The 23,616-nt window shown below is 38.2% G+C and overlaps 2 protein-coding genes across 5 annotated transcripts; both read right to left on the bottom strand.

Moving 5' to 3' along the window:
• Positions 1 to 3,616: 3,616 nt before the first annotated feature.
• On the bottom strand, positions 3,617 to 7,884 carry LOC137735439 (pentatricopeptide repeat-containing protein At2g44880). Its single transcript, XM_068474863.1, has 4 exons — positions 5,327 to 7,884; positions 5,026 to 5,140; positions 4,391 to 4,451; positions 3,617 to 4,321 (listed from the first exon to the last, which is right to left on the bottom strand). The coding sequence occupies exon 1, from the start codon at positions 7,834 to 7,836 to the stop codon at positions 6,061 to 6,063; it is 1,776 nt and encodes a 591-aa protein (XP_068330964.1). The 5' UTR covers positions 7,837 to 7,884; the 3' UTR covers positions 3,617 to 4,321; positions 4,391 to 4,451; positions 5,026 to 5,140; positions 5,327 to 6,060.
• Positions 7,885 to 19,232: 11,348 nt separating this feature from the next.
• On the bottom strand, positions 19,233 to 23,467 carry LOC137734671 (uncharacterized). 4 transcript variants are annotated; one of them, XM_068473936.1, is made up of 4 exons: positions 22,771 to 23,467; positions 21,715 to 22,005; positions 20,931 to 21,416; positions 19,233 to 20,287 (listed from the first exon to the last, which is right to left on the bottom strand). In XM_068473936.1, exons 1-4 carry the CDS (start codon positions 22,876 to 22,878, stop codon positions 20,279 to 20,281), a joined length of 894 nt encoding a protein of 297 aa, XP_068330037.1. In that variant the 5' UTR covers positions 22,879 to 23,467; the 3' UTR covers positions 19,233 to 20,278. The 4 variants fall into 4 exon arrangements, with proteins under 4 accessions (XP_068330037.1, XP_068330036.1, XP_068330034.1 ...); XM_068473935.1 differs by having other exon boundaries at positions 19,233 to 20,293; XM_068473933.1 differs by having other exon boundaries at positions 19,233 to 21,416; positions 22,771 to 22,902; positions 23,082 to 23,466.
• Between the last annotated feature and the right edge of the window lie 149 nt (positions 23,468 to 23,616).

The following is a 23,616-nucleotide window of genomic DNA, read 5'->3' on the forward strand; positions in this document are numbered from 1 at the left end:
GCGAGAGGAAGGAGACAAGCGAATATCCCACAATGACGATGAAATATTGCGTTAAAATCAAACTTTAACGCTATGCGTTGACATGTTTAACGCAGTTAAAAGCGAGCACACCGCTAGTAGTAAACCACTTTACTTGCCATCAGTGGCAAGTACAGGCATACGTGCACCACTAGCAGCTACGAGGATAACTGCACCACCAACGATGACGACTGACCACCGGCGTGTGGCAGCATTTGAGTTTTTTTCAAGCACTTTTAACACTTGACACGAGCAAACAAAAGGAAACTTAAGAGTCTTTTCCTTAGTAATTATGAGTTTTGAGTGGGATAATGACCAATAGTGGTTTCCTATATCGGAGAGACTAGTCCCGAGAATTTCAGAGGCTAAGTAGGGCAACGCAGTTACAATCCGACAACACATCAGTGAGTAGGCTTTTGTTTCCAACCTATATGATATATGATATCCGAGAGTGTTTATATGAAATATTTTGTTATCATGACATTCTTTTACTTAGAAAATGCAATTATTTTATTTGATGTTAATCTTGTGATTTATGAGATTTGTGAATATTTTTATCTGCACATCTACATATGAATTCATTTGTGTTAGTACTTGTTCTGCAGCCAGGATTAGCTTAATTTGTATGTTCACATTGCACTTACACTCATAATAGATCCATTAGTGCAAGCCTGTACTAGTTTGCATTAGGTGTAATACACTAGTTTGACGTGATTATAGTACTTGAGCGTAAATTTATACACAGAGCTTGTTCATGTTAGAATATATCTCAGCATGGACTCGTACTAAATTGGTATGTTTTTAGTTGAATAATGATGTAAATTGAGCTTCTTTATGGGAAATCACTTATCACATTGACATTGATATTGAGATGCTATTGTGCCCCAGAAAAGAAGACAAAGGATAATCACAAAAGTAATCATCACAAAGGCGATCATCTTCGGTAAGCTTTCTTATCTTCGATCCCGAATAATATTTGGTGTTTCAAGTACTCTCGTATGTGAATTATATGGAGAAGCCTTTAAGGGAAGAGATTCTCCTTTTTTTTCTTTTTCAAATGGAGATTTGTTGTGGGATCCACATCATATCGAATTTCAAGAATCCTAACAATCTATTTTTCAAGTTGCATCACTTAGATCACCCTTACAAAATATTAGTTAAATCGGAAATATTTGAGACATCTAATTGAGTTCAAGGAAAGTGACGAACACTTTGTTCTGTAAGAAACGAGGAAATTTCATTTTGATAATTAAACAGGCAAATGATTTCAGATGGAATCGAATTTTTGCAAGGATGATCTATGAATAGAGACTTACAAAATAGATGATTCGGATCATTAAAATTCGATGTAGAGTGAGTCTCACAACTAATTTCCATTTTTGAAAAAATATATTTTTGAAAAAAATGGAGATACCTCCCCTTAAAAGCTTGATAATATGCATTCTATATGTACCTTAAATCCTTTGTGTAACATATTGATTCGAATGTACTCAATCTTTGCGGCTTCCACTGATGCAGGGGTAATCTTTATGAACTTGAACTTTGAAGTTCGAACAAATAATATTAAATTCATTCGAAACTTTGGTTTGTAATTTAAATTTTTGTTTTTCGGTTTGTAACTTAACTTATTTTATTTTGGTTGCAGCATTTTTAATTTAAGTGGCTTGCTAGTATAATTACTAATGATACATTGATAAAATGATGAACATGATTTGCTACTAGTTTGTTAGTTTAAAATTATAACTTGTGTAAAGAACTATGTTGATAAATAGAATTTGTATGTATTGGGCTAACCAATCTCAATCCTGAACCAAAATATTGAAAAAATTTTGGTATTTTACCGAATTTTGGTTCGGTTTTCAGTATTCAACCAAAATTTTGATTTGGTTTTCAGTATTCAAGTTTCAGATCGGTATACAGAATAGAAACAACTGTATTGTTTACACAGCACTTGAATATCATGATTGCGTCACACTTCAAGAGTTTATGAGCATGCCTAGGTTTTGATCCGTGACGAAGCCATAAATTGTGGAAAAAGGGCGAAATTGAAAAGATCTTCGCCACTGCTGGCATATATGGTTGTCCTGCAAAGAAAGGCTGTGGTTTGCAAATTTCTATAGGTCACTACTCATTTGAGTCGTGAATTAACTCTCATGCTACAAAAGTAGATTATTCATCCTCACAACTTCAACACAAATATGTTAGGGTAAAATACAAAAAACTACCTCAACTATTGGTTTCACAACATTTTCATACCTCATCTTTTAAAATTGACAATGTCATACCTCATCTTACGAATTTGTGCCAATGTTATACATTCCGTTAGCCTGCCGTTAATTTGTCAGTTAAATGCTGACGTGGTTAGAGACGGGACCCACTCACTAATCCAACTGGATTAAAAAATAATAAAATATTTTTTTTGAATAATTAAATATTCAAAATTTTAAAAAAACTAAAAAATAGCGTAAGGATTCGGCCTTCCCTTTCCTCCACCCGTACCAATCCTTTTTCTTCTTCTCTTCGACAGCCACCAAACCCTTCCCCGTCCTCCCAACCTTCATCCACCACCCCCTTTCTTTCCTCTCTTTCTGGGGCGGAATCCCTCCCGCGAGTTTGTTGCTGCTGGCCCGAAACTGAATCAGCGACGAGCAGTTTCTGATCTCCGGCGGAATTTCAGTGGAGAAGTTATTAGATAGCAGCAGCAGCTTCATGAGATTCTGGAGATTGAAGAGCCCTTCGGGAATCGGCCCCGTCAAGCCGTTATGCGACAAATCAATGGCCTCGAGATTCACACAGTTGAAAATCGAGGGCAGAACGTTTCCTTCGAGCTTGTTCTGCCACAAGAAGAGAAGAGAAAGGTTCGACAAGTTTCCGAACTTCATCGGTATCGAACCAGAGATCTGGTTATTGTCGAGCTCGCTGAGCTGGTTGTTGTAAAGAACCAACCATTTCAACCTGGTGAGGTTGCCGATTTGGGTTGGAATTTCGCCTTCCAATCGATTCGCGCTGAGGTGTGAAGCTGCTCGAGCTTCGGCAGCGAGGAAGGTTGGGGGTTGCACATTGCAGGTTGCCCAGAGAGAGAGAGGATAGAGAGAGGGTGGTGGAGGAAGGTTGGGGGACGGGGAAGGGTTTGATGGTTGTTGAAGAGAAGAAGAAAAAAGGTTGTGCGGGTGGAGGAAAGGATTGGCCGGATCCTTTTGGCGATTTTTTATTTTTTTTAGTTTTTTAATTTTTAATTTTTTGAATATTTAATTATTAAAAAAATATTTTATTATTTTTTAATCCAGTTGGATTAGTGAGTGGGTCCCATCTCTAGCCACGCCAGTTATATTTTATTATTTTTAATCCAGTTGGATTAATGAGTGGGTCCCATCTTTGCCCACATCAGCATTTAATTGACAAATTAACGGCATGTTAAGGAAGGTATAACATTGGCACAAATTCGTAAGATGATGTATGACATTGTCAATTTTAAAAGATGAGGTATGAAAGTGTCGTGACACCAATAATTGAGGTAGTTTTTTGTACTTTACTCAATATGTTAAAACCAAAAGCACTCAACTAGTTACAACATATTTGTTAAGTGTATGTCTCACAAACAATTAGTTTTCTTCTATATTACATCTTTTCGAGGCACATTTTCGAAATCCAACCACTCATTTTAATTACTTCAATAGATACATACACTTGTCAAATTTGTTATAAACCAAGAAATAACAATTCAGCAGCAGAAAGATACTAGAGTAATTCTGATACTCTAAACATATTCATACTTCAGTAATTCAGAGACTGTAAATGGTAAAAGGAAATAAAATGGCATGAGTAGTTAAAACCATACATATACATTATCCAGAGGTAAAGAGAAACTGCAGAGGTGAAACGCCTCCTATGGGGGAGCTGGAGCTAGCTCCAAATGGTGAATTCCGATGACCGAAGATGCGGCAGCACCTCCTTGCGGTGCTCTAGCTTCGCCAATGGTTTCGGTCTTCGTCTGGATATCAGGTTCGGACTGTGTCGAAGATGCATTTTTTCCCGTGAAAATTCTTTTGTAAATCTTAACAGAAATGAGAGCCAACACTGTTGCTGATGGCACGAAAAAGACGTCAGGAATGGCCTTGATCATTTTGAGCTGGGGCACACCCTCCCCTGCCCTTTTAGCAGCCATGGCTACCGGCGGCGTTACAACTCCTGTTATCACGGTAGCGTTATCGACCTTGCTTAGCCTTACATTCTCCTTCATAAATTGGTTGAAGATGTTCCTCCTGTCTTGCACACTGGCATTTTTCCAACTTATGAACATAGCCTGCTAATAGATAGTGTGTTAGAGAAGAGAAGCTTGGCAAGTGAAGACGCACGGTCAATTTTAACTAACCTCGATTTCCCCACGGGACGGCACATTGTAGTGTTTACCGGGCAGAGACGAATTGAAAGTGCTGGGTAAGATTGTATCAACGGCAAAGTATTAGATGCTTTGTGTGATGGTACATTTTGATGCAGAAACACATACAAGAAACTTGTACTTGAAAAAAGAAGAGGCATATTTATAGCTTGATATTCTTCGTCCAAAATTTAGGAAATCTAATGAAATTTGGGTCATAATAAAATGCAAGAATATGACTTAGGTCAATTATAAAGAAAAAGACACTTATTAGAGATTAGTTCTATGTTTCTAACAATATGCTTTAGGCTGATTAAAACAAGAGTGTTCATTCTGCTGTGGCGATGTTTGGCAGATAGGATTAGTATGATATGTTTGGTACTAAAAACGAATAGTGATCGGATAAGAGATAACTTAACCATAATCTCATGTAAAAACTAGAAACCATGATAATGACATAAATGGTTGCTGGTTTGGTTGTGAAAAAAAGGGCCAATTTTGGTTGCTAATGCTGAACTGGACTTCTGAAAACAAAAGTTACAGTGTTTAGGTGATTTGGGTTCAATCTTGTATATTATTATTTCAAAATCACGTATTTTACTTCTCGCTAACTTGTATAATAAGCTTACTTGAAAATATCGAGAATGGCGAACTGGAAATCCTCAAAATTTCGGATATCCTTGTCGACGAACTGCTGGTACACCTTTCCCATTAAAAAGTTTAGCATCTGGCTGGATCGCAGCCCTATAAACACCTCAAGACCATTAGAAGAGTTGCATAAAATTATTTAACATAGTATCTTCAACAAAAGAAAGAAAAAACTACTGCAAAAAGAATTTGAGAAATGAAAACATAGTTTGTGAGAGGAAAAACACGAAACTAAAAACACCGGATGCAAACTATATAACATGAAAAAGAAAATTAACCAACCTCCTCCCAATCCCATGAAACTCATAGACTGTCCCATTCTTTAGAATCCCGGTACCAGCAGGTCCAAAACAATGTGTGTATGTATATATGTATTGAGAGAGAGAGAGAGAGAGAGGAGACAGAGCGGTTTGAGGGTTTAGTGAATGTCCCGTTTAGTAGGTGCAAGCAAGGTATCTGATCTTAGGCTTTCCAATTTCCACCCTCATTTGAAATCTGCTTCTTAGCTTGGAAGTTTGGACAATTGCTACCTTAGGACGGGCATCTGAAGTTGTTCCCTCTGCAGAGGTGTCTTGCAGTTGCCAAAATATTCCTTCTTTCTTGCTTAATAAGCGAGCTGTTTGGTGAACAAGTTTACAAAAAAAGTTATGGAAGTCGCTGCTAAAAGGGAGAAGTCTTTGCTCTCCATTGTATGATTTACGGTAGGACTTGATAAACACTTAACCTCCCTGTATACATGATACACTACTCTGTGCCATAGTATCTGTACAGTAAGAAAGGAATGATCTGAGTCTTTTAAGTCTGCAGAAACTTGTACTTGGCCTGTTCCGCAGTTTTTTGTGCCGAGTGATTGATAACAATATTAAGCCTCCCTAAATAAACAACAGCCCAATACAAGTTATCAAACTAAGATGATGGAAGATGAGCACTGGCATGGCATGGGTTGGTAGTGGTATATGTTTGTGTTTTTCTCGATACTCATAAGAAATTCACCCCGTTTCTATAAAATGATAAATTCAATACGAACCTTCCCCCATCATATGCTTCCAACCCTGCAGCAATGTTAAATGTATAGCTTCTGAATGGGTATGCACCCTGTCCCCAGCCACAAACTCCTCGATTCTACCATTAACCTCTATGACACTACAACCAATCTCCTTATTTGCTTGATTCTTCCTCATCAACCTCTTAATTTCCTCCGCATCACTCCACCTTCTCTTTCTGGCATACAAATTTCTGAGCATTACGTAGTTTCCATCATTCCCTGGCTCCAGCTTGGCCACCTTCTTTAACACTTTGTTGGCTCTTGTGACATCCCCATAATGGCTGCATGCAAAAAGAAAAGAACTCAAAATTATTCCATTAGCATCATAAGGCATGACTTCAATCAATTTCTCAACTTCTTCCAAGCATCCTGCCCTTCCCAAGACATCTACCATGCAACCATAATGCTCAATCTGTGGGATGAGCCTGAAGCTCTCCATTGCTTTAAACCACCTTTTCCCTTCCTCTACTAGACCACAGTGGTTACAAGCGGACAAAACCCCGATAAAGGTAATATTATTTGGCATAAAGTTCTCTTTCTGCATCTCCAAAAATATCTCCAGTGCCTCCTCGCCATGACCATTGACTGCAAATCCATTTATCAGGGCATTCCAGGAAGCTGTTTCTTTTTCAGGCATCTCATCAAAAAGTCTCTTGGCTTTTTTAATTTCACCACATTTTGCGTACATATCAACAAGCGCAGTGCCAACATTAGTTATCCTATCAAGCTTCTTCCTCCGTGCGACCTTGTCAACCCAACGACCCAAAACCAAGGCGCCCAAATCTGCAATAGCTGGAAGAATGCTCACAACAGTCACACCATCCAATTCTAGCGATGTAGTTGACTGCATTTCCTGAAATAACTTCAAGGCTTCATGGGGTTGGTTATTTTGACTATAACCTCCGATCATCGCATTCCAAGAAATAAGATTCTTCTTGGGCATGGCATCAAAAAGTGATCTAGCAGAATGTATGTCACCGTGATGGCAGTAACCAGAAATCATGCTGGTCCAAGACACCACATTCCTATCCGTCATCTCATCAAACAAAATGCAAGCCAAGCCCATATCTCCCAGTTTGACATAACCATCAATCATCGCGTTAAATGCAGCTGAGTCCTTGTCAGGCATTCGATCAAAAAGCCTCCTTGCATTACTCATGTCTCCAGACCTTGCATACCCACAAATAAGAGCTGTCCACGACACTTGACTCGTGTGCGTCATTTTATCAAACACCTTCCCTGCCCAAATCATCCTCCCAAACTTTGCATACATATCAACCAACGACGTTGACACATACAAATCTAAGCTCAACCCAATCTTAACAACTTGACAATGAAGTTCTTGTCCTTCCCAGATGGCCATATCTAAACCACACGCCTTCGCCAGAGCTGTGAATGTATAGCAATCCGGCTTGAACTCCGATTCCTGCCTAAGATTTCTATATAGTGTGAAAGATTCACCGAATTGCCGGTTTTCCATGTGAGCTCTGATCATAGAATTGCACAGAAATGTGTCATCTTTATTGGGTCTCTGATCGAAGATTCGGCGGGCGTGTCGAATGAGAGCAATTGGGTTTTGATGAGAGCAGGTTGTGATGAACTTGGTGAGGAGATTGACATTGGTATCGAGGGAATTTCGGAGCATAAAAGCATGGATTTGGAGAAGAGAAGAAGTTGTGTTTGCTTGCTGGAGAAGGTCTAGGCATTTTCTTTCCAATGAGCTCCATCTCCATACTTGCTCTCTCATCACTCCTCCTCACTCTCTTAATTAGATGCTTCGTTGCAATTTTGAATGGCAGTTTTTTCAGTTATTCCCTCACTCTATTAATATATATATATATATATATATATATTTTTTTTTAGGAAAATGGGAATAACATAACCCAGGCTAAGAAGCCAAACATACAAAGAGAGCCTACCGCGAGGCAAGCAAACAGCACAGCAAAAGAGAAACCGGACAGCAGAGGGAGTTACAAGGAAGACATCATAGCCACGCTATTCTGTCGCCCCCTCCGCTACCCCTAGTCCTTCACGGAGGACGGGGTAAACCATCATGTTGAAGCACAAAAACTAACGAAGATGGGGTCTATTGACCCAAGAAACATTGCACATCTGCATGGACCGCTGTAACGCCAACAAATCTGCCAAAATAGAGTTAATTTCTTGATCTATTCATCTCCCAATCGGAGGATTTAGGAATACAAGCAATGATGATCAGGTATGAAACCAGTACAAGAAGTCATAAAAACACTGCTATGAAACTACTGCCTATACCTAACTTTACAGCTTACAACTACTTTATTAATTACAATGGAAAACATGTCTGATTTCCTAATTCTTTAGTCAACAATGGCTGCTTCAGTTAACAAGTCTACAATGGCTGGCTGCTTCAGTTAACACTCCCCCTCAAGTTGGTGCATAAATATCTCGAATGCCCAACTTGCTGAGTGAAAGATGGAAAATCCTACTTGACACTGCCTTTGTTAAAATATCTGCTAGCTGGTCATCACTCTTCACATAAGGCAAGTTAATGGTACCATCAACCAACCTTTCCTTAATAAAGTGCCTATCCACTTCAACATGTTTAGTACGATCATGTTGAACTGGATTATGAGCAATGCTAATGGCGGCTTTGTTATCACAATAAAGATTTGATGGCTTTGTAGAATTGAAACCCAATTCTCTCAACAAAATCTTGAGCCATAACAATTCTTGCACGCCGTGTGCCATACCACTAAATTCAGCTTCAGCATTGGATCTAGCCACTACATGTTGCTTCTTACTGCGCCAAGTAACTAGATTTCCTCCAACAAATGTAAAGTATCTAGAAGTCGATCTGCGATCAGTTACTGACCCAGCCCAATCTGCATCAGTGTATCCTTCAACTTCTTGATGTCCATGATTGGAAAACATCAAGCCTTTTCCAGGAGCAGACTTCAAATACCTGAGAATGCGTTGTACAGCATCCATGTGGGCTTCACTTGGCCTATGCATAAATTGACTCACCACACTTACAGCATAGGTTATGTCAGGTCGTGTATGAGACAAATAAATCAACCTCCCAACTAATCTTTGGTATCTTTCCTTGTTAGCCGAAACTTGATCAGGATAGTCTCCTAATCTATGGTTTTGCTCAATTGGTGTGTCTGCAGGTTTACAAGCTAACATCCTAGTCTCAGTTAATAAGTCTATAACATATTTCTTTTGAGAAAGAAAAATGCCATGCTTTGATCTTGCAACTTCAATACCCAAGAAATATTTCAAAGTACCCAAGTCTTTCATTTCAAATTCCTTGGCTAGATACATTTGAAGTTTTTGAATTCCCTCGACGTCATTACCTGTAACCACCATATCATCCACATAAACAATTAAGGCTGTAAGTTTACCTTTATCATGCTTAAGAAATAAGGTATGGTCAGCCTGAGTTTGCTTGAACCCATAATTTCTCATTGATTGAGCGAACCTGCCAAACCATGCCCTTGGTGATTGCTTCAATCCATACAAGGACTTTCTCAACCTGCATACTTTGCCAATATCACAAGTGGTAGTGAATCCAGGAGGAAGATCCATGTGTACCTCTTCATCCAAGTCTCCATGTAGAAATGCGTTTTTCACATCAAACTATCGTAGAGGCCACCCCAGATTTGCTGCCAATGACATAAGAACCCTAATAGTGTTGATCTTTGCTACCGGCGCAAATGTCTCTTGATAATCAATGCCATAGGTTTGAGTATAACCTTTGGCTACCAATCTGGCCTTGTACCTCTCCACTGAACCATCAGCTTTATGCTTTACTGTGAACACCCATCTACACCCAACAGGTTTCTTGCCTTCAGGAAGTTTAACCAGTTCCCAAGTGGAGTTTTTTCGAAGAGCTTCCATCTCTTCAATTATAGCTTTTTTCCATTTTGGATTTTTAAGAGCATCCTGTAACTTATTAGGAATTGAGACTGATGACAATTGGTTTGCAAAAGCTATTTAAGAGTCTGACAAGTGATGAGATGAAACAAAATTAGATATGGGATATTGAATACCCTTTGTAGAAGAATAACCATAACGAACAGGGGGTATCCCTCGATTTTCTCGAATAGGATAACGAGAACCAGACTCATGATGTGGTTCATTTGGATCAGCACTTAATGAAATCTCATGATTGGACTCATCAAATATAGTAGGCTGAAGAGAAGGAGAATGAGTGGTTACCTCAGGATAATTCGTATAAGTAGCAGCTGATTGGTCAGAGAGTTGGTCAATGAGGGGATCTATATGTGGGTGGTCTATCTCATCAGCCACTTTTTCTTTTTCTTTTCCTTTATCTCCCCATTTTCTTGTCCTCTTATATACCTTCAATATTTCTCCACTCTTTGCCTCATCATTAGGCAAGTTTGGACCATCACCGGCATCAGACAAGTGTTCATCCGAAGAATGCATACCACCAATGTCAAGTGGCCACTGCTCTTCCTCCTTACTCCCCATCTCCCCCTGAAGAGAAGTGACCGAATCTCCCTCTGAAAAATAAGCCTCTTGTTCCTGAAAGGTAACATCCATAGAGACAAAAATTTTCCCATTGGGAGGATAGTAACATCGATACCCTTTCTGAGTAGCAGAATAGCCAATAAACATACATTTGATGGCTCGAGGATCCAACTTATCACGATTTTGCATGTGGACATGAACATAGCAGACACAACCAAACACTTTTGGAGGAATATGAAGGAGTGAAGGAAGAGAATGATACTGGGAAAGGGTTTGGATAGGTGTTTGAAATTGGAGAACACGTGATGGCATGCGATTGATAAGAAAAACAGCTGTGTGAATGGCATCACCCCAAAAACGTTTAGGAACATGCATAGCAAAACATAAAGATCGAGCCACATCCAAGAGGTGACGATTTTTACGTTCTGCTATACCATTCTGTTGAGGAGTATGTGGACAAGATGTTTGATGAATGATACCTTCTTGTTGAAAAAATGTTCCAAGTCCATAATGCAAATACTCTTTCCCATTGTCAGATCGAACAACTTGAATTTTAGCATTAAATTGGGTTTGAATCATTTGATGAAATATTGGAAAAACAGACATAACCTCACTCTTACTTTTTAGTAAGTATACCCAAGAAACTCGAGTGCAGTCATCAATGAAAGAGACAAAGTATTTAGCACCAGTATGAGTAGGAATATGAAATGGTCCCCAAACATTAGAATGAATAAGAGAGAAAGGAACATCACTTTTATTGGAGCTTAAAGGAAATGAGACACGATGATTTTTAGAAAAGATGCAAGTTTCACAATGGAAATTAGAAACCTTGACTTTAGAAAATAAAGAAGGGAATAGATATTGCAGGTACTGAAAGGAAGGATGTCCCAATCTTTTGTGCCATAACCAAAATTTTTTAGAAGCTTCAAATTGTTTAGCTTCCACTTGACAACTGTAACTTGTCTTCTCACAATCTGGTGGTAAGTCCAAGTAGTATAGACCTCCCCTCTCTCTACCATGACCAATCAACGCTTTCGTTCGAATATCCTGAAACCAACAATGAGTAGGAGAAAAGATGGCAAGACAGTTTAGTTGATTTGTAAGTTTACCAATGGAAAGCAAATTGTGAGAAAGATTAGGAACATGTAAAACAGATGAGAGAGATAGGCATGGTGTTAATGAGATGGAGCCTGCTCCAAGCACTGGAGTGGAAATACCATTAGCAACTTTAACGGTATTTAAAGGTGGAGTAGTGTGAGAAGCAAACCATGAAGAGTTATTGGTCATATGGTCAGAAGCCCCCGAATCAATGATCCAAGGTTTATTTGGAGCACCAAATGTGGTGTTCAAGGCAAAACCAAAGTTACCTGCGTCGACTAAGGAAGTGGAAGCAGTAGTAGGAGAAACTGAGTGAGCAGATTGATCTACTCGAGGCACGGAAGGCGTTGGTGTAGACAGGTGTGCTTGTGATCCAACAATGCTTTTCTTTTGATGTTCCTTCTTTTGAACCCACCAATCAGGATATCCATGCAACTTAAAACAAGTGTCTCTAGTATGCTTATCCTTGTCACAATAAGTACACTTCCTTGTATCAGTAACTTTAGATCCACCTGATCGAGAATTCGAGACTCCACGGGGAAATCGAGACGGAGCAGCTACCATGGCTGATCCTTCCACTTGTGGGCCAACCAACATAATGGTTTGCCTACTTGCTTCAGCATTCACAAGAGCATAAGCAACACGAACAGATGGCAAAGGTGTTTGAGTCAAAACTTGACTGCGAACATGATCTAAATGAGGATCAAGGCCAGCCAGAAAATCATACAATCTTTCTTCTGAAATTTCTGTCTCTCGAGCAGCAACATCATCAGCACATTTCAATTTTCCAGGACGTAAGAAATCTATTTCTTGCCATGTTTGCTGGAGTTTACCATAATATGCAGATAAAGGCTCACCATTCTGGCGAGTCGCCAGTGCTTGACGGCGAAGTTCATATAATTTTGATGCATCTTTTTCAATTGAGTAAGTTTGGGTAACAGCATCCCAAACATCTTTTGCAGTAGAGAGTCGGAGAAAAATGGCCCGCAAATCTCTAGTCATGGAGTTGAGAAGCCAAGATTGAACCATGGCATTCTCTTCCTCCCATATAGCATACAACGCATCGGCTTCTGCTGGTGCCTTATTTTTTCCACTGACATAAGACCATTTGCCTCTGCCAGTGATGTAGATGCGGACACTTTGGGACCACGAGGAATAGTTGGACCCATCCAACTTGTCTGGGGTGATATGCAGAGACATATCATTTTGTGTAACAGCAGCTGAAACAGTGGTCTTGGAGTCACCTATTACTACTGCAACGAATTCTCTTTATTGAAACAATAGAGAGTCAGTCTCACTGAGAGAGATGCAGGAACAAAATGCAAGGAGGAAGAGGCAATGGCACGGGTTTGTTGGGTGATTCCAACGGGTATGGTTTATAGGGTATGGGGTAGTATTTAAAATTTTTGTTTTTTTTTTTTTTGGAAAGTTTTATGGGTTCGTGGAGATATTGCAAATGGACAGAAGATGGGTAGAGATGCAGTGGAATGTATGGTTAACAAGCTCAATATGGGTAGTGATGTTGGCAGATATGGCCAAAGAGAGATTGGATTCGTATGAAAGTAGAAGGCCTGCTATTCTGCAGGTCTTATGGGGTAGATGGCAGTAGTGCCAGTAGGTTAATTAGAATAGAAACTCCTTTTGGATCAGAATGGCTCTGATACCATGCCAAAATAGAGTTAATTTCTTGATCTATTCATCTCCCAATCGGAGGATTTATATAGGAATACAAGCAATGATGATCAGGTATGAAACCAGTACAAGAAGTCATAAAAACACTGCTATGAAACTACTGCCTATACCTTACTTTACAGCTTACAACTACTTTATTAATTACAATGGAAAACATGTCTGATTTCCTAATTCTTTAGTCAACAATGGCTGCTTCAGTTAACAAGTCTACAATGGCTGGCTGCTTCAGTTAACAAAATCCGCCGCCATGTTGGCTGATCTTGGAATCCAAAACCAGCGACAGTCTTGAAAAGACTCCCCTAACCGTTTAGCATGCATTAAAGAAGGGTAAGCCTCCCAGCTGCCATTCTCAATCGAGTTTAACAGAGCATTAATAGAGTGATGAGAATCCGATTCGACAACAACCTGTGTAAGTCCCAATGCTAGACCAAATTAGCATACTTTGAGGATTGCAACAGCTTCAGCAGCGCCCACCGATGGAGCGCGAATAACATGCCTTCGTGCAGCCACAAAAGAACCCTCAACATCCCGAATGAAAATCCTCACAAAACCAGAGCATGTCCGAGATGACCAACTAGCATCGACATTGACTTATGAATAGGGCACGGTAAGAGGGAACCAACTGGACATTCGATCACTGAGTAGTAGAGTTCCAGGGGCCAGTGAAGGCCTACGGACAGCTTCAGAGAAAGCTCCCATTGAAGTATTAATAGCACAAAGAACCGTTGAGGGATGAATAGAACTCTGATCATACACAAAAGAAAAGAGTATGATTATCTTTTTTAATATACGTGCATTTTAATAAGAAAACTAATGAAAATAGTTTGAAAATTTTGAGTTTTAATTAAAAAGAAAAAAAAAAGTGTTGTAAGTAAATAGTACTAGGAGTAACTTTTAGAGTAAAAATGTCTCTATTTTAATAGCTAACTATAAATTAAATTGACATAAGTTTGGAACCTTTCAAAAAAACAGATCGGAAATTTGAAATTTTCATAGTCTCCAATTTCAATCCCATTCTTTTAGAAGTATTTGAATTAAAATTTTTTATTGTTGGAATTGGAAATTCCAATCCACCTTCCAGCCCCCCAATAATCAAATTAAAACAAGAAAGACTTAACCAAGAATTGAGGACGAGAGGAATTTTAACGTCCAGAAACCGAATCACCTCAGCCATGCAGATCCAAACGCAAAAAAACTTCTCCTACCCCACCCCCTGATTTGTCAAGCTAACTTGGCCCACTATTGGGCCCAACCCACTCTCACACCATCCGGATTACTGGTGCTGTACCAAAGAATTGGAGGCATTATGCAAGAAGAAAAGTTGTCTGATGCTGGAACTCCATTACATATCGTTTATAAATCTATGTGTTATAATATGAGTGGACGACGAATTTATGATTTATGTTATACGCTTAATTAGTATTAATAGAAGAAACCAAAGGTGGGGAGCCAGAAGCTGTCACCCTGTCAACAAAACCCAAAGCCAAAGTTGACTAAGCTTTCCCTCAAGAAAGTTTTGGAGCTACTCTCTCTCCTTCTGTGAGAGACCTTCTCTCCTTCTGTAAGAGTTTCTTCTCCCTTTTGGTGAGGGTCTTCATCTTGTCCACCTTCTCAGGCGTCGACTCTGGCTTCGGCTGGACTCGGTTGCCACTTTTCTCTTTCTTCTTTTGTTTTCTCCTCTTTTCTCCTTCTCTATCGTGTCCTCTTTCTTCTGTTATTCTTCTTCTCTTTTTGCTTCTCCTGATGCTTCTCCCTATTTTCCCCTCGGATCTGTCCTGTTCTTCATCTGCCATCAATATACCTCTCCTCATCTCTTCCTCAATCTGATCTTCAGCCATTTTTCCTTCTGAGTTCGTGTGTAGAGTTGAGGTGTTTTTCTTGGCTCGGGTGTACCACACCACCACGTTCTCCTTGTTGTCTATTGTTTTCGACATTGTTGCTCATGGGTTTCCACGAGCTTCTTACTGGTAGTTGGCTAATCCCTCTTTAGTGCCAACTATCTCCTGTTAATGGCTATGATCTGGTTGCTGTTCGGGGTTGGCGGTCGTGTCTGAGGCGGCGATACTCGGTGGTGGATGTCGTTTCTGGTGGCTGGCTTGAATCTCTGTTAGTGGAGGAGATTTTAGTAGAAGTTCTCGTTGGCTGTTGTGTGTTTTTTTGGGCTTCACTGTTGTGGGCCTCTTTATGTTTTGCTGTTGGTTTCGGCCCTTTTTTGGTTGTGTGTAGTTGTAAGTTGGGCCTTTGGTTTGCTTGTAATTTTGGACTTCTTGTTTAATAAAAGTTGAGGGAGTTTTGACTGTAGTTTTGCTACAGTCAAACTTTTTCCAAAAAAGAATGTGAGTTTTTTGTTTAGCTTTGGTACTAGTTTTTTCTTTTCCTGGAAGCATTAAATAAAGAGTGATGTTATTCCCACTCCAATGTCTTATCTTCCCACCCACATTTTAATGAATTTTTTAATTACAAATTTATCCATTTGCAAAAAGATTGATAAGGACATTAATTATCTTGTTTTGCTTAATTTAAAAAAAAAAAAAAGTTGGGTGTGGGAAACGATTTGTCTACCGTAAACCCTAACTCATATTTTCATCTCCTTTCATTCAAAGAAAGTAAAAAAAATATCAATGAACTTAGAAGATGACTTTTTCATTTAAGAGGTGGAAGATGACACTTCTACGGAAAAGGTAGAAGATTATGTTTCCATTAAAAAGGTAGAAGAATAATTTGTGTGTGGGTAATTTGAATTTGTCCATCGTAAATTTTGAATTTGTCGTTGTCGAATTCTTTTGAATTTGGATACCTCTGTCGTTTCCATTTGAATTTGTAAACCTTAATAGTTTTCATTTACATATTATTTGTTTATATTTTTTAAGAGACAATTTTATAATTTCATATGTATGTATATATTAAAGGTTATTTTGAGAATAATAGTGGGTGAGGAAATAATATTTTAATATTTTAATTTTTTAAGTGGATGAGATTATAACGTGGGTGAGAAAATAAGACAATGAAGTGGATCTAGTAACTCTCTAAATAAAACATGTACTCATTTAACTTTGTGCTTTCCATAAGGTTTAATATCCATGACGTTTAGTTTTGCACAAAACATTGCAGCTATAACTGGTTTAACGTTTGCGATTCGTCTTCGTTTCTTATGTCCAACATCATAATCTCTGAGATGAATGAGAGTACACAGAACTGCACAATTGTTTTGTTCTTGTAAGCGAAACTTGATGACAACGCGAATGTGTTCATAACGAGACATGTTTTGAATAAACGCAACTTTAATTTTAGCCGATTATCTCCTGAACTATTACAAATAACCAATTCTCCTCCTGACACTAGCATTTTGATCACATAGGCACCACATGACCATTGTATGGGGCAAAAAGAATGGAAAATCGGATGAATAAAAATTGGATGAAAAGTTTTAAAATTCAACACTTGGGGGGATTGGTTATTTATAAAATTTTGGAAGCGTAATCAGCTAAAGTTATAGTTCATGAGAGAAATTGACCAATTATAAAAATTCAGGAGGGTCATTTGGCAAAATTAAAGTTCAAGAGAAAAATTGGTAGCTCTTTACAAGTTCGGGAAGCAAAACCGACAAATACCTCTATAACTTTATACTGAATATCTAATCTAACTATAAGGACTTAACACATTTGTTTTTGTTTTTGTTTTTCTTACTTATGTTTTCTATTTGGCTAGTGAAGTTACTGCTTTACTTTGTTGATAATTTTGATTAATTTTGGGTAATTTATAAGTCGATTAATTGGTATTTCTTTTTGTATTTTGATACATTGAAAATGGAAAATTTGAGGGAGAACAGGGGAAGAGAGGGTGATAATGTGAAGGAGAAGGGTGACCAAAGAAATTTGAAGATTTCTCATCTCTCATCTCCCACCAATTGGACTCTAAACTAGTGGAGGTCCATGTGGACTGTCGTACAAAAAAGTTGTTTGTTATGTAATTCAAAGTTGAGGTAGTAAGGTTATCTTCAACTGAAATGGTTAAATATAGCTTTGTCCAAAATTATAGCTCTGTTGAGAATTATAACATTGCAAGAAATTATTTTTAAATAAACAGTGTCAGACCATACTCATAGATTATATCTAACCGAATAGGCTAAACATAACCCTCTCAACAATTTATTAGTTTTAAGTTTATACATTAAAGGCTTTTTAGCTAAAATGGTCCTTGAGATTTGCATAACTCCTCACTTTGGTTCTTGAGATTTGAAATCGATAGAATTGATCCCTGAACTTGTCCACCATTAATCATTTTGGTCATCGTGTGAAAAATCTTCATTAAATAAGGATAAAATGATAAAAATATCCTCAATTTTTATTAAGTTATTTTGGTCTATTGTTTATTAAATTGAGGGTAATTTTGTCATTTTAATCCTTATTTAGCATAACTATTTACGGAATGACCAAAATGATTGATGATTGACAATCTCAGAGACTACTTGTGTTGATTTCAAATCTTAGGGATCAAAGTGAAGATCTCATAAACTATTTTGGCTAAAAGGCCTCCATTAAATTTAGTTGTTAATTTAATTAAAATACCATTCGATGTTTTCAAATGTAGCAACTGAATTTGAATAAATTATTACAATTAAGGAGCTAGACCGCAAAAAAGATCTAAGAATGAGGCTACATTTGGTCAGCCTGATGTTTCTTTGGCCAAATAATAGCTTGGTGGGCTTCATATAATAATAGTCCAACCATCAATTAGAAATGAGTTTTTGACAAATCAGACTATTTTTTTACTTTTGAACCTTTAGCCCTCTCAATTGAAGGTGACCGAAAATGTAATTTACCCCAACTTGTATTGTTTTAGATTCTTCCATCTATCTCCCTTTTGTTTTCCCTTTATTAGAATCTATTTCAAGATCCCAAAGGATCTCCCTTTTGTTTTCCCCTTTTTAGAATCTATTTCAATATCCCAAGGGACGGCTTAGCAAGACATATTATTACCACTCATTTTTTTCTCCCGCACACTTCTACACATTTTTTTTTTTATATGTTGATTCTCTTTTATTCATTCAATTCAATGACTATTTTTTTTAGTGATTCTTGTAAATGAGAAGTGCAGAAAGCATTTGATGCATGTGTAGTACAAACAACAAACACGATATTTTCATCATTTAATTGTAAATAACTTCATTAATTTACCCTCTTTTATATAATATAATTACAGCACTTACAAATTGATACATAACCAATCAAATCAGTATTTATTTTTTGAAAAAAAAAAATCCTTCCCAATTTCAATTATAACAGCAATTATGGGTATATGTAAATCCCAGAACATAAATTGTTACACAATATTATCTAATTGGGGATCTTATCTGTATATGATGCCCATTAAGTAATTTTTACGAAATTTTCATGCTTAAATTTTCAAATTATTTCTTTGAATAGAAAATATAAATTATAATAGAGCATGACATGTTCTGTCCTCAATAGAGCTGTAATGATAATTTACAATTGTATAATAGTTTAATTCACCTCCATTTCTAATTTATTTCAAAGTGCATTTACAAATCAGTTTATGTAAAATAAAGTTTCTCACACAAATGAAACTTTACACCAAATTTTTATTTACCAAATTCAGAAAAGACATGAATAGATTCACCGTCACCACAATATAAGGGTCTAATATTAAAACAATGCTATTGCAAATTTTTCTCCACATAATATAATATTATTAAGCTGACATATCACGTGACAATAAACTGTTTTATTGCTGGGGCAGATGTTGACCTAGCCCAGGTACATGTTAGATCTTCGGCCTAACCCCAAGTATTTACGGATTAGGCCAAGTAAGAAAGTAGAGATAGACTAGGTCTAGGAAAACCCTTTGACTCCTCTCTTCATGTGGATTAGGGTTGGGAAAACCCTATATATACATATATAAACCCTGAAGTTAGTCAATATATATATAAACAAAAAGCCTAAACTTACAATATCATACTCAATATTTGTCGAATCGGTGGTGCTCAACTTCTTCAACTTGTTCCACAATCATGGATTCCAACATGGAGAGGACAGGACAATTCAATCCCGGGTTTCAAAGCCGACGTCCGGTACCAATTCCTGTTACGATGCCCCAGCCAGAGAGTGCAATCCCCGAACCAAAAGCAATGTATGATCCTGCACAAGTGGGTGGTGTTGACCAGAATGATGATTTATGTTCCTGGGAAAGTATTGATTATCAGCTGAGTGGTGACGATGACGATTTTTTGTCTTGGGAAACTATTCCTTACAGTCCTTGTGCAACCCCTAATTCCATTGAAAGCAATTCTGAACTGCCCTCTCCTTCTTGTTGTCTGTTCTCGCCGTCAACTACTCCGTTGCCTTCACCTATTCCGTCATCCTCTCCCGCTTTTACTTTGTTGCCTCCTCCTTGTGATCCATCCTCGCCGTTAACTACTCCTCCATCTTCTCCTACCTTTACTTTGTTGCCTTTACCTTCTCCGCCATCTTCTCCTGCTTTAACTTCATTGTTGTATCGATATCCTCCGCCTCCTTATTTTGTTCCATTTACACCTTCAAGCAGTACTGCACCGGCATCATCATATCCCACTTATACTCCATTGCCACCTTATTATGATGCTCCTCCATTTTTTCCCTCATACACTCCATGGCCATCTCCTTATGATAATCGATGCTCTTTATATACTCCACTTTATCCCGCTAATATCCCACTGCTCTCTCCTCACTATGGTCTGCACTCACCCTTAAATACCCCATCATCTTCTTCTCCCACTTGTACACCATTGCTGTATCGTTATCTTGGTTCGAACTTGCCTTGGAACGCTCCATCATGACCGTCATCATACCCACTCCCACTACATTCGCCAATGCCGCCACCTTATGCTGGAGTTTGCTTACTCCAGCATCTTTTTGTTCAGACTGTCAATTTGACTTTGCCTCCAAAAAGTGGGACTATATCAGTTGTTAATTTCCCATATGTAATTAAACAGATTTTTATTTCAATAATAATTTACTTTTCCGCAGTTTAGCGTTAATTGTTATGCTTAAGAGTTGTTTTCTTACAAGTTCATGTTATAATACTAACTTATCATTTGATCATAAAAATGATTGATTGTTTATTCTTTACCACAATAATAATGCATTCATTAAGAAAAGGACCTAGTTATGGAAGTCATTAACAATTCAAGGCAAACCTACCCAAATTACGAGCTACAAGCAACACTAAAGTACATATATACTCACTGCAGACTCAGACTTGAGGGTAATCGAAGAGAAACCTGCATCCAAGGATAAGCACCGCCCATAAACTATCACCACGATTTCAACTTGTCGAAGAGTGGGGACGCTTAAGGGAGCGGCCTGAGCCACCGCCCTTATCATTTGGTAAAAAAGAGAGAAAAAAATTGGTATGCATTATTATAAACTACCATTTTTTTTATTCCACTTTCATAGCATAACCTCAGCAATCATGTCTACATTTTTATAGCTGTTATCTCAAATCCAACTTTTCAATTATTTCAAAATGCATCTGTAAATTTGGAGTCCTATCAGCAAAATAAAATTTCTCACACACCTGCAATTTTCCTCCACTTCTCTGAGCTTCAGACTCCAGCAGATGAACCAACTGTTCTTTTTCTTTGAATATCCAAGCTCGCCTGTTGTCACGCCATTGCCTCGGTGTCCCGTGTAGGATAAAACGGATTGCTGCAGCTCCTTGTATCAGGCGTTCTGAGAGTTTCTCAATCACACTTTGGTCACTGATATATGCACCAGGTGAATTTAATCCAACATCGACGTAATGGATTTCTCTGATGCTGCTTAAAAGGCTTTCTTTTGTACTAGGTACGATATGAATCCCTTCTTCCACGCCAATTCGCTTTTCCTCCATGAGTGATGCACCTCCAGAGGATTTGACATCCAAGAACCCAAGTTCAGTAACTAACTGGTTAATGACAGTACCACCCTTACTAAATCCAAAAAGTAATGTTTTGGTTTGATTATGCGATGTGGATATTCCTTGTTGGAGTTGTTCTTTCTGTATCGCATTGTCCTTCTTCACCTGCCATCATCAGAAATTTAGTTTAAGAGATAAGAATCGTCTAATAGCCTCTTATGTTGGAGAGATAAAATGCGTTTTATCCAATTCAATTTAAAATATGGATCATAAATAGTACAATTTTAGATTCATAATGACTAACACTCCCCTCTTCCCCATAAATGTGCCACTTATGTCGTAAGGAAACAACCAAGAAATTCCAGAAACACTACTACATTAGGTTGATATCTTTAATTATTTCTATAAGCATCAAGTGAAGAAATATAAAATTTTGAAGAGGCCAATGAAGTACGATATATACCTCTTCAAGGCAACTTGACAGGAGGGAAATAATGGTCCCAGAAGCCGGGTATCCAATAGGGCAGTACGATTTTGGCTCTCCCCATTGATTAACAGATGGAATAAAGTCCCGATACACAGCAAAAGGCCCATTGAAAACAGAAGCGTCAATAACCCAAGCATTGGTTGAACCACCAATCTTTGAAACCAGTATTTCAGCTATATTTTGTAAGTCAGATAGCCTCTCGATCACCGGATTCTCGGTTCCTGCCACTCGGTCTCCATTGAAAAATATGGCATTTGCTGAAGGAACCTGCTTCCCAGGAAAAGTATAAGATACAGCCAAGTCTTCATAAGTCAGAAAAGAGACAAAATTGGGTAAGGTGTAAGAGCTGCCCCGAAGAAAAAGTGGATAATCCATCACTTATACACTACTCTTCATATGAAATTAGTAGCGATGTATTTCTAACATTTTGTAGAAAAAGCAGAAGCTGTGATCAGATATGTGTTGGGTTTTTTCAGCCCATGATAAGTTGTCCTAAGTCTATAGGGAATTAATAGTCTTAGAGGATTAAATTGTTTTCCCAATTGGAGTAGGATTCATAACTAGATTCAAATTAGGATTAATAATCCTTATTGAAGAAGACCTTTATTATGTCTATATAAAGGGGCTATTGTACTAGTTTTGAATTGGAGGGAGCAAAACAATAAATTGTATACCACTCTAGGGATTACAGTGAGAGAATATTGAAAAGTGTGTGCGAGAGAAAAGAAAAGAGATAGTGTATTTCTTGTTCTTGTTCTTTCAGGTTTTTCGTCAAATCCTAGTTCTAGAGATTTGGCATGATTATTGGTTGTACGCATTATTGATATAGTGAAAGATTGTTGTTACTGTCCCGTGGACGTAGGCACATATTGCTGAACCACATAAATTCTTGGTGTAATTTATCTTGGTTACTTGTTTTTTGATTTCCGGAGTTTGTTCTTGTTTTTCCCATTCTTAAATGCGATAATCTCAACAATATGCGTAATGGAAAAATGCAATAAGTGCTTCAAAGGTTGAGTATCCAGAACTTACAGTCAGTGTGTTGGAAGCAGGTGATAGGCAGAGAGATGCTGCAACTTGGTAGCAGGTCCTGGCGTTAGGGTTCAACGGGACCTTTAAAACTCCACGCCAGCGTTCCATTAATACATCTACTGAATCGAAAAACTGAAATTTAACAGAAGTGAGAAATCGGTGGCATCACTGGCATAGGCAGACAGCAGTAACCAACGACCGCGACATAACGACAATTGAAACTGCACCAGGGCAATCAACGAACTATATATATCCATGCCGTTCAATCCTAAAAATATCCCAAATTTTGGAACTGCTTTAAGCCAACTTACCACGAAATTACAGTCGCTTGAGAAATCTTCTTAAATCAGGAAGGAACAGGCATCGCAGACTGCGTTTCTTGGAAATCACTAAAGAAACTGGAATCAGCGCAAATGCTCCAGGGACGTTATTTTTTGGTGAATTTGGGTGGTGTTTGGAGGTGATATGGTGGTGGTTGTCGCTTTTGCTGAGAGGGAGAAGGAGAGTTGCAGAGGGGGGACAGATGGGAGAGGCAGACTAGTGACTAGTGAGGGATGAGAGAGATTGACAGTGTTGGGTGATGGGGGAGTCTGAGTGGGGTAGAGAGAAGTGAGGGTTGAGTGAATTAGGCGTGGGAAGGAGGGGGAGAGGAATTATTGGGGTTGTTATGGTCAGAGGGATGAGATGGGTGATAGGAACCAAGGAAAATTCCAGGGATCCGGCTGGAGGGGAGGTTTTTCGAACAAGATCTTGCCGGATCCATTTCCTGTGATCTAGAAATACCGTAATCTTGACCGTTCATTATATATCATGCTGTTAAAAATTATTTCAAAATTTAAAATTTAA

Source organism: Pyrus communis, chromosome 5, assembly GCF_963583255.1.
Source record: "Pyrus communis chromosome 5, drPyrComm1.1, whole genome shotgun sequence".
NCBI lineage: Eukaryota > Viridiplantae > Streptophyta > Magnoliopsida > Rosales > Rosaceae > Pyrus > Pyrus communis.

What these genes read in the sequence shown, in the direction of transcription:
- LOC137735439 (XM_068474863.1), bottom strand. Translation starts at nt 7,836, where the DNA reads ATGAGAGAGCAAGTATGGAGATGGAGCTCATTGGAAAGAAAATGCCTA.
- LOC137734671 (XM_068473933.1), bottom strand. Translation starts at nt 22,878, where the DNA reads ATGGAACGCTGGCGTGGAGTTTTAAAGGTCCCGTTGAACCCTAACGCC. An exon ending in CTGCTTCCAACACACTGACT is followed by an intron (nt 22,006 to 22,770) that starts GTAAGTTCTGGA and finishes CCTGGGAAGCAG; the next exon opens with GTTCCTTCAGCAAATGCCAT. An exon ending in TGTCAAGTTGCCTTGAAGAG is followed by an intron (nt 21,417 to 21,714) that starts GTATATATCGTA and finishes TGATGATGGCAG; the next exon opens with GTGAAGAAGGACAATGCGAT.